The sequence below is a fragment of the Carassius gibelio genome, chromosome B23, assembly GCF_023724105.1.
Source record: "Carassius gibelio isolate Cgi1373 ecotype wild population from Czech Republic chromosome B23, carGib1.2-hapl.c, whole genome shotgun sequence".
Taxonomy (NCBI): domain Eukaryota; kingdom Metazoa; phylum Chordata; class Actinopteri; order Cypriniformes; family Cyprinidae; genus Carassius; species Carassius gibelio.
In genome coordinates this window covers 28085494-28096486 of record NC_068418.1, presented here as the reverse complement: position 1 = coordinate 28096486, position 10993 = coordinate 28085494, and the positions used below count along the sequence as shown (strand labels likewise).

Sequence of the window (10993 nt, the reverse complement as noted above, 5' to 3'; positions counted from 1 at the left end):
GCACATGAACCGGTCTGATCCTGCACAAACCAGTGTGTGTGTGTGTGTGTGTGTGTGTGTGTGTGTGTGTGTGTGTGTGTGCGCGTGTGTGTGTACCGGGGTAGTTCTTGATGAAGCTCTTGTACAGGTGTGTGTGTGTGTGTGTGTGTGTGTGTGTGTACCGGGGTAGTTCTTGATGAAGCTCTTGTACAGGTGTGTGTGTGTGTGTGTGTGTGTGTGTGTGTACCGGGGTAGTTCTTGATGAAGCTCTTGTACAGGTCTCCCAGCTGGTCTCCAGTGATGTGGCGCTTCGGGTCGTCGGGGGACTTGAAGTCCAGGTCGTATTTGCCGCTCCTGAAGAACTCGGAGGCGGCGACGTCCATGCCGATGATGATCTTGTCAGGATAGCCGGCCTTCTCGATGGCAGACTTCAGCAGCTCCAGAGCTACAGACCACAGACCAGCTCGTCAGCAAACAGGGGACTTATGGGTCTCATTTTAATGAAAAAGTTTTGTTGTGAGTGTCATTAAGCATTATTTTAAAGCCCCCCCCCATGGTCATGACAGTGAATTTAAGGCTCTCAGTTTAAGACCTTTTAAAGGCCTTGATCTGAGCAAAGATGAACGAAGACTTTTAACAGGCGCTCAAATAGAAGAGACCAGTTTTGTTTTTAAACCAAGCTACAGATCAAGTGTCCGTACCCTCGTTGTTCTCGAGGATGTTGGGTGCGAATCCGCCCTCGTCTCCCACGTTGGTGGCGTCTTTGCCGTATTTGGCCTTGATGACGTTCTTGAGGTTGTGGTAGACCTCGGCGCCGATCCTCATGGCCTCGTGGAAGTTCTTGGCTCCGACCGGAAGGATCATGAACTCCTGCATGGCCAGCTTGTTCCCAGCGTGAGAGCCGCCGTTGATGACGTTGAAGGCCTGCGTGAGAGAGGAGGAGAGGGTGAGGATGAGGATGAGGATGTGAGGAGCGCTCCGGAGCGGCACACCTACAGGAACAGGCAGGATCACGTCTTTGTTCCCGGCGAGGTCAGCGATGTGGCGGTACAGAGGAACACCCTTCTCAGCGGCGCCCGCCTTACACACAGCCAGACTCACACCCAGGATCGCATTCGCACCAAACTGAGCTGTGAGACGGGAGACAAGCAGGTGAGATCCAGAAACACTTTATTCCAGATCTGCAGAAGGGTTTCCTTTAGGTGCATCTGTAGTCTTCAACAGGTTTCTACATTTGACACTCATCCAAAGCAACTCATGATGAACTCAGAAACACTTATATTAGTGATGGACACTGAAGCACCATGATCTACAGGAAGTGATGTCATAGAGAGGTGTGTGTAAGGGCGACAGAACCAGAGATACTTTGATCTCCTGAGAAACAGACAATACAGAGAGGTGTGTCTCACTGACATTTGTTCTCGGTTCCGTCGAGCTCCAGCATGAACTTGTCAATCTTCTCCTGATCCACGACGCTGAACTTCTGTTTACACACACAATAAAGTCATCTAGCAGGTTTATGGGGGATTTCAGGTTTAACATCTCACACATGGTAGAGACCGTTAAACTCATTAGGCTGCAAGTATATGCTACGCAAGCATTTTGACTTATCAATGACAAAAGTGATGCAAAAAATTATGGTAAACCGATCCTAGAGTAATTCAGCTAGCATTTTTATTTAATAATCATTAATCTTCTGTAAATAAGTCACTATGATCTGTACATGAGCTCACCTTCTCTATCAGTTTGGGAGCGATGTCCTTGTTCACATGGTCCACGGCCTTCTGGGTACCTTAAACACACACACATTGATGATTTGACCGCGTGTGAGTGAGAGAGAGTGTGTGTGTGTGTGTGTGTGTGTGTGTGTGTGTGTGTGCACTGTACCTTTGCCCAGGTAGCGTGTCTTGTCTCCGTCTCGGAGCTCCAGAGCCTCATGGACTCCGGTGGAAGCACCGCTGGGAACAGCTGCCCGGAAACGACCTGGACACAATCAATCGATCACAGACTGGAGGAAGAACGTTTCCTCAAGAACAACTCTGAATAGAAGCTCAAGTGTTCGAAGGGTTTAAGAGTCACCCGGGCTGATTTGTACCTTTAGCGGTGTACAGATCCACCTCCACGGTGGGGTTTCCTCTGGAGTCGAGGATCTCACGAGCGTGAATCTTACTGATGGACATCCTGAGAGAGAGAGAGAGAGAGAGAAAGAGAGAGAGAACAGTCACAATCAAACACTAGCATCAGCCCTCATCACATTACTGCTGTTTGTGATCACGTTACCAGGAGGAGCACAGCTGTATTGGGTTTATTTTATTCCTGATGTTTCAAGAGATCTCTACAAGTTGCAAAGAAAATGAACAATCATGTATTTGAGCCAGACTTCCTCAATCGACTGGAGAAAAAATAAAAAAAAAAATAAAAAAAAAAGTTAGGACCAACATAAATTCTATCTAGAAATTCTAGATTTTAGGTTTAGAGATAGATATGGGTCTTTAGACACTAGCCAACTATTTTTTTTATTTATTTATTTTTTTTTTTTTTAAGTTTAGTAGGCTAGTTTTTAAATTGAAGTGAAGTGAAGTACTGCTTGGAGTCATAGATGCTCATTTCTTTCTCTCGGAGAGCAGATCTTGTGCACTCGGTGTTCATTCAATATTTTGGCTGGTGAAGAAACTAACATTTAACACCTGCTCTGCATTAAGGTCTCTACCATTCACTTCCTATAATCGGACCTCATGAAGAGCCAAAAAGATTTAGGATTTAAAAACAAAAAAGCCCCATCTGGACAAACCATAAAATGCTCGACACACTCACTTCAGCTGTCCGACACAGATATAGTCTGAGGTTTCTCTATTAATAGAGCGGCTTCAGCAGAGGACTGAAAAGACCTGGAGAGGGTGTGTGTGTGTGGATGAACTTTACCAAGCCTTGCTGAACCCTGACCTTTGTGTTCAACTGACCTTTGCAGGAGCGCAATGACACTGTACTCCATTATAGGAACACACACACTATACATTAGGCACTACACCGAACATTTGACTTCGTACCATTTAATTCATTCATTTTCATCTGCTCATGACATGCAGTTAAAGGCAAATTAGTTTACCATTTTATTTTTTGAAGCATGAATTCACTTTGCAGCTTTCTTTATGGTTCAGAAACTTTACCGATTTTTACTGATTTGTCCCATTCAAGTTTCCATTTTTGAACATCAGGTATACTACCATTTAAGGCATTTATTCTCTTGCACGTTACACACTTGCATCACAATTTCGTAACATTTTCAGCTTCTAACACTGTCAATCACCGAACATCAGTCACCAATCACAGCACAGCATCTTATCGCGCGCGGAGCTGCCCACGAACGTGCGGCTCGTGACCCTACAGTGCCAACATTGCGCGTGCACGTTGACGCAACAATCAGTTATTAAATAACTCACATTATGACGCAATAATAACTGACTGAGCGCGCGTGCGGACTTTAGCCAGGGCGAGATAGTAACGTTTATTTTATAATAAACTATTAAGTGAATTAAACTTACACAGCCACATTTGAAATCCATCAATAAAATAAACACGCTTCTTATGGTTGCTATAAAAGTAGTGTTTATAAGTTTAACCGTGATGTTCTTGATCAAAAGCGGTGATAAAGATTTCACTGAATATTCGGTGATGTTGCACCGGAAAAGTGAAGGTCATTCGGTCCACTTCAGAAGATTTGAACGTCGAAAGTTTCAAATCTGTTACAATTTCACATATTAAACCCCAGAGTCCTGGCTGGAGGTTCTGCAGATCCCAGATCAGAAGACGCGTTCGGAAGCGTTCGGCAGCGCTCGCGAATTCCGGCAGCAGAGCTGATCTCGGATCAGCCGCTCCAATCAGGAAGCAGCAGTTACGCAGCTTACTTCAACTCGCTCCAGCAGAGCTAAATACCGTCAAAGAAAGTACCAGCAACACTGAAAAGTGAAGAACACAGATTTTCAGTCAAATGCGTGTGGGCTTGCGTTATTACCTGCAGGAGAGTCAGGTCGGCGTCGATCTCGGCGTTTGACAAGGGCGTGCGTGCGCGTTCCGATTTCAGCGACGCAATTTATAGACGGTCTCTAAACAACGTCCCCATATATGGGAAGCGTGTTAGGGAGCGTCTACAAACTCCACACATGTAGATCGTTTCACGACACGCCCACATCTCCGATGTTTTATATTTCAACAAAGTAATCAAATGTAAATGCCATCATAACTAGTCACTAGACTGTCTTTATAAACAGGATGGAACCAGAGAACACACGCACATCAGACTGAAGGCGTTAAATAAAGCAGCTAATGCAGTGAAGAGCCAGTGTTTGACATTCCAGCAGATCAATCTTAGTATTTTGAAGTTAAGAATCACTGACTCTAGATATGTTTGGACTGGATTGCTAACATACTGCCTAATGCATACTGAAGAGTGTATACTTTAAGTGTTTGTTATTTTAATAATGTTAAATAGTATGCAGTTTGTAACTATAAATGTCAGATCTTTCTACTACACACTTTAAAAAAAAAACAATAATTATTAAGTGGCCTGGGTATTCAATGCATATTGAAAATGAGCAAATTAGTATATCACTGAAAATAGTACAAGTCTCATTTACCAAATGTCTGTTTGATTGTAACTTTTCCGTCTGTTTTTACATAAAAAGTGTTTGGAAACACTCAGACTGTCCCTCGTTGAGCTCCAGACCTGAATGAAAGGTCAGGGTTGAATTAAAGAGGGAAATGTGAGAGTGAGTTTGGGTTCGGACCTAAAGGGCACCTATGATGATCACACGCCGCTCTTTCCCTCTGTTTCTCCCTCTCTACCCTTTAACACCAGGCTAAAATTAGTTCCACTATCATGAGAGACACTTGTGTTGTCTCGGAGCAGCATGACATCCATAGATTCACTCAGCGTATGGAGGTCCATTTGTGACAAAAGTGTACAAATACATTTGTCCTTGTCTTTTATTTGTGTCGGGCACGTTTCTGCTCTGAACGTTCTGCGACACATTTCTGTATTCTACAACTTTCCGATGCATTGATCCTTCTAACACATTATGTTTTAAGAACGTTTCACTGTAACGTTACCGTTACGTTATGAAAGCATTATTTCTGTATGTTCTCTGATTGTTTAAAAAAAAAAACAGCCAAATGTCTTAAAATGTGTTTTCTTGATTATGCAAATCTTAAAGAAAATTGAATGCAAGTATTAATTTTGCAAACATTGCGGAAACGTTTTTTTAATGTTCTCTGAAACAAGTAGCAAGATTTAGAAGCGTTAGATGAAGGTCGAGAGAAAGAGACAGCATAAGCGCCTTTAACCATGTTTAAATGCATTATCTGCTGGTAATTCTGCACAAACTCAACGAAGCGCATGCAAAGCAGTCACAGTAAGAGGTTGAGCAGATTATTTGAATGAAATACTCAAATCTCTCAGCAAACAAACGAGATTCAGAACAGACTGAGCCGCTATGACACATCACTGCCACAAGACGGCGCTGCACAGTGTGTGTGTGTGTGTGTGTGTGTGTGTGTGTGTGTGTGTGTGTGTGCGGTCTCTGTCACACATCTAATGTCCGTGTGTGTCACTTGCAGAACTTCCTGTTTCCTCTCTTACAGCAGTGTTCATGTCTCTTTACACTGAGACACGTGGATAAAAGCATCTGCTGAAGGAATAAATAAAATGAATGACTAAACTAATGCGAGTTTGTTGGATTGCATCAGTCATGTTTCATTAGGTTGTGTTTATTATATCACTAAATTTGACCCGTTACTCGGCTCACATAATCATTTCTGTTTTAAACCGCCCTGCTGAGAATAAAAGTCAGTGTTAATAGAAACTGATGAAATCAGATAAGCACATTGTTACTTTAACTGTTGGCTCAGAATCGACTATCAGCAATCTTTCTGCTGGTGCTTCACCAATCTTTAAGTGTCCTGAAGAAGGTGTGTCTCGTTCACTCAAGTGTGCTGAGAATGCAAGCCTGTGATTGGCTGACACGCATCAGCCGCTGAATATTCTAATGAGCTCATGATTGGAGCGCTGTGCATGTTTAAGAAAGAAAAAAATGTCAAAAAATAAAACTATTTAATATGAAGTTTTAGTAATTTAAAATATAAATATTAGATGAAAAACCTTTTCACAAAATTAGAAATGTACCCCTGGCGGATAAATGAAATTTTTATTTTTTCTAAAACCTACTTTGTTATTTAATTTTGTATTGTTTATTCTTTAGTTATTTCTGTTTTTGTAATTTTTAAAGATAATTTAAAATATTAATAAAAACTACAATACGAAATTAACAAAGACTTCAGCTAATTTGAAAACCTAAATAGTTTTTTTTTTAATTACCAAAACACTTAAAATTACTTATTACTAATATATATATGCCACTTCAGTGTTATTTTAGTATATATGTTTATAAAGTGGCATTTCTTTCTGACAAAAATGAAGCGAACTGTGCAAGATAGATTGAAACGGATCTGGTTCACTCACTGGGTCAGTTTTGACATAACTTCAGTGATGATATTGAGAAGTTTTGTCCTAAAAGCACATCACGTCCCCATGAAGACACGGACAGGAGCTGCTCTGTACAAACTCATTCTCTCTTTATTTGGCATCGAACAGTCAGATTTCTAGGTTTTGTTCAGCAGGATTTCACACAGACAATCATACAAACAAATGCTAAAACCGTTAGACTGGACACTCCGCCCGTAAAAAACACAGAAGATGCTATAGAACCGTAAATCAATCAATTAATGATAAAACCAATAAATGAGCTTGATATTAACTAGAGTTTGTGTTCCACTGCCTGACTGGAGAAGAAAGGGAGATCTCAGACTCCTGGAATGTTTAAAACGTGATGAGGAGGATGAAGATGAGAGCACACGTCTGGTGGATCTTGAGCAGTTCTTCTGGCTTTATGAATGGAGATCAGGTCAGATCCTGCAGACGGCTGACAGGTGAAGTGGCAGAGCGTGGGGGAGGAGTGGGCGGAGTCAGCAGGGCAGGGGGCGGGGCTTGTTCACATGTTCAATTTCCTGAGGTATCCGGTCATGTCAAAGACGGGTGGATTGACTTTGCCTCCATGAGCATCTTTTACACCTTTAGCAATGATTATCGCTGAAAGAGAGAAAAAAAGAGTGTCAAACTCACACAAATATCACCCCAGAATCAAAAGAAGAAAAAAAAGATGTTGCATTTTCTAATTCTTAAATTATAAAACAAATTAAAAATAGTAAATATGAATGATAAATCTTTCATATATTTTTATATAATTATTTGTTTATCATATAAAAATATGTCCTGGTGAAATTTCAATCCAGATAAATTATATATATATATATATATATATATATATATATATATATATATATATATATATATATATATATATATATATATATATATATATATATATGATTATTATTATTAATAAATATATATAAGATTATTAAAATATATATAAAAAAATAAATAAGATCACTTCAGAATATATAACTGGATTTATAAATAATAATAATTAAAAGAAATTACTTTAGTATATAGCTTATAAAAACATTATTAATACATATAAATGCAATTTTTGTAAATAATTTATAAATAAAACATAAAACATGCCCAGATCAAACTTCACCACAGAATCTAAATAAAATAAATATTATTTAAAAAAAATATATAAATCATTGTTTAGTTATGAATTAAAATAAAGCATAAATTAAATATTTGTAATATATTTACATATAATATCTGCGTATGCTTTAACTATAAAAATATGGCCAGGTCTAAAAATTTATATAAATTATAAACGAAAATTTAAATATAAATGCATGTAATTGTAAATCATTTGCATATGATATTTTATGTTTTTTTTTTTAAATTACACATGTATCATTCATGGCTATTGAATTTACATATCAGAATTTTTAATAAATAAAGAAATGAAAAATCTCCTTCACATAACTGTAACGCATCATTAATCGTGAAATTCAATATACTTATATTTTGAAATGGCTCATTTATTCTGATGGTTTAGGTTTTCACCTTTGTGAGTTTTGCCGATGGTGAAGGAGAAGGGGTCGGGCTCTTTCTCTGAGGTCTTCATCTTGATGTCCATGGTGTTCTGGCCTTCCACATTCAGAGCATCTCTCAGCACCGTGCACTTTTTCCCGGCCAGAGTCACTCCATTGGCAAACAGAGTGCTGCGGTCACTGGCGACGAGAGCCTTCACCTCAGCCGCCTGACGAGACACACACACACACACACACACATGAGCGAGATCATACTCCAGCAAACACAGGCAGAGACAAGCAGAAGCATCCGCGCTCAGGTTTCATCATGTTCCTGAAGACAACGCCTTTCTGCAGCTCAACACACGACCGTAAATCAGCCTCCAGATCAATCAGAGACCACTCAGAATCAATCTAGATCACGGTCACCTCTCGATGAATCATCCAGCTTGTGAGTGCAGTATTAGGTTTTATTTCAACATCAAGATTTCAGCTTCAAATGTGCATAAAAGTGCATAAGTTCACCGTTTTAATCACCTCACTAGTTCATTTTCAGTGGATGTCCGAAATAGTAGTAGACTGCAGTTATATCACAAACTTACAAACTAAGAGAAAGTTTTGCTAGAGTTCCCTTAATGAACACATTCCAGATGTTTCAAAACATCCACGGAATTATGACACTGTATCATTTCTATCATTACAGGAACGCTACATTTAAATGTCCTCTGAACATTCTAAAACTTGTAACATTAAAAAAAGGTAACATTCAACTAAAATGTTTCTGGAAGACACATTCTATGAAAAATTTATAAATAATGTTTCATCACTGTATAAGTTATTTAACATTATTAAATACCAGATAAACTTGAATGATTGCTTTATTAATGTTACGTTTGAGAGAACATTGCCACAACATTTCGAGAACGCTTCCTGTCAGATGAACTAGAAAGAGACAGAGAGCATCTCTAAATTCTGTTAATGTCTGAGCTGCATGTTATGACATGAATGCGGAAAACACACACACACACACACTTCTTTATCTTGAGACACTCAATTTCAACACATAGGCTACATACCATAGACTGCTACAGACACACACACACACACACACACACATATACACACACACACACATATATACATATATATACATATATATACATATATATATATATATATATATATATATATATATATATATATATATATATATATATATATATATATATATATATATATATATATATACACATATATGTCACAATCATGTCCAAATGAAAGTTTGTGAGAGGAACCTGAGACAGGAAGCACAGTGTTGAAATAATCCGTGGTCAGAACTAAATTTTAATTTATATTAGACACACAGACACACTGGCTGTAGTTCACTAAAGGTTGAAAGTCTTTTACACGAACTTAAAATCTTTACTAACATAAACATTCACAATCATCGGAGATGAAACCTGTCAGAGCGAGAGCGCGACCCCGTTTCCGCCCCTGTCTCTCGTGCGCGCGCTCCAATCGAGATGCTCGCTTCCGCCTTTGAATGCGCGCGTGACCAAATAAGGAGCGCTAGACTGATCTCCTCTCCACCGCAGTGAGGAAATTCATCGCGAGAGAATAAACCGTCGATTATTTCCTCTAAATCGTGAGGCTGAAGGAAACCACAGCGGCTTGCTCTCGTAAAACTTTCAGGAAGTTTTCTTCTTCACGCGCCTTCGCACCGAGCCCCGTTATCACCGGCGGAGATGCGAGCGCATCCCGATTCACGGCGAGTTTTAAAACGAGGAAGAAGAAACAAAGTAATTGTAACACTAATAAAAGAGTCGTATTTTTTAGGAAAAGACAGCAGTGCAAAGTTTGCTCCAGTGTGAATGTCGTACCGTGACTTGGCTGAGCCAGCCGCCCGGTGCTGACGCCCAAACCGACTCCTGACCCGGTGTGCACCCGAGGATGACCGCATCATCCACCCACTCGCTCTTGGTCAGGCTCGTGATGTAGCTGTCCCAGCTCATGATGCTGCTTAGATCTGAGGAGCGGGAAAACACTTCATCATCATCATCATCATCATCATCAGGTAAAGCCGCTCGAGGAAAGCGAGCGAGAAGAGAGAGAGAGAGAGTTACCTGAGTGCGTCTCTGCTCCGATGCAAAGTGAGTTTGAGGAAGTCCGCGTGCGTTTATATGCAGTGGAGCGCGAGCCCTGCCCCACGACCCACTTCCGCTCCGCGCGAGCCCCGAGATGCGCTCCTTTCTGTGACTGAAGGGGAGGACTGATGCTGCTGGCCACACTGCACACCGGTCACACAAAATATGTTCTAACGCTGTTTATGAGTGAAAGCTGATGTCTGGTTTCTAAAAACGATTTAAAACACGAATGTTTAGAGGAACACTCCATTGTATAATTCAGCAGACATGACGGAAATGTGTTCTTCTGAGCGTTCTGAAACACAGTAATAACATTATAAAACAATGCAACATGCAAACATTGAAGGAACTTCTTTCATGTTCTGAAACATGCAGTGAAATAAAACAAAACATCAAAAACACACGTTAGACCAACACCCATCTAAAATGTTTCAGGGACAAACATCATCCACAGGTGATATACTAATAGAGTTTTGGTGCTAGAGATTCGAGAACATTAAGGAACAGATAACGCTGAACAAACGTTTTATAAATGTTTGAGACATAACTTTGAAAGAACCTTGCCACAACTTTTTGAGAACGTTCCCTGCTAGCTGGGACTGAACATAAACACTTTTAATAAACAGTGTATAGAATATGATATATTTAAATGCATTTATGATTTCTGAAATAAATAGGTCCTCGCTGCATGCCATTCTTCAACTAACAGCTTTTATTGTGTGCTCATGCATCTTAGTGGATCCTGGATTTATTTTAAGTGCACATGTATTCTAAAAAAAGCCCTAAAAACCCCAAAAGGAGATGTTTGATGTGTTTCATAGAAATGAAAAACACCTTAGCAG

General features: G+C 39.8%; 2 protein-coding genes across 2 annotated transcripts in view; both read right to left on the bottom strand.

Annotated features, from left to right (window-relative positions):
• LOC128011046 (beta-enolase-like) overlaps nucleotides 1-4116 on the bottom strand; it is a 6373-nt gene extending 2257 nt beyond the window's left edge. Inside the window, exons 1-8 of the mRNA XM_052593082.1 lie at nucleotides 3992-4116; nucleotides 2075-2160; nucleotides 1867-1962; nucleotides 1713-1771; nucleotides 1393-1462; nucleotides 976-1109; nucleotides 681-903; nucleotides 5-424 (exon numbers count right to left, since the gene is read on the bottom strand). Coding sequence (XP_052449042.1) covers nucleotides 5-424; nucleotides 681-903; nucleotides 976-1109; nucleotides 1393-1462; nucleotides 1713-1771; nucleotides 1867-1962; nucleotides 2075-2159 — 1087 coding nt within the window. The 5' untranslated portion in view covers nucleotide 2160; nucleotides 3992-4116. The remainder of the gene's footprint in view (nucleotides 1-4; nucleotides 425-680; nucleotides 904-975; nucleotides 1110-1392; nucleotides 1463-1712; nucleotides 1772-1866; nucleotides 1963-2074; nucleotides 2161-3991) is intronic.
• Nucleotides 4117-6582: 2466 nt separating this feature from the next.
• Nucleotides 6583-10288, bottom strand: LOC128011749 (profilin-1). Its single transcript, XM_052594452.1, has 4 exons — nucleotides 10131-10288; nucleotides 9888-10033; nucleotides 8042-8237; nucleotides 6583-7120 (listed from the first exon to the last, which is right to left on the bottom strand). Exons 2-4 carry the CDS (start codon nucleotides 10017-10019, stop codon nucleotides 7023-7025), a joined length of 426 nt encoding a protein of 141 aa, XP_052450412.1. The 5' UTR covers nucleotides 10020-10033; nucleotides 10131-10288; the 3' UTR covers nucleotides 6583-7022.
• Between the last annotated feature and the right edge of the window lie 705 nt (nucleotides 10289-10993).

What these genes read in the sequence shown, in the direction of transcription:
- LOC128011749 (XM_052594452.1), bottom strand. Translation starts at nt 10,019, where the DNA reads ATGAGCTGGGACAGCTACATCACGAGCCTGACCAAGAGCGAGTGGGTG. An exon ending in GCTGGCTCAGCCAAGTCACG is followed by an intron (nt 8,238 to 9,887) that starts GTACGACATTCA and finishes GTGTCTCGTCAG; the next exon opens with GCGGCTGAGGTGAAGGCTCT. An exon ending in CATCGGCAAAACTCACAAAG is followed by an intron (nt 7,121 to 8,041) that starts GTGAAAACCTAA and finishes TCTCTCTTTCAG; the next exon opens with CGATAATCATTGCTAAAGGT.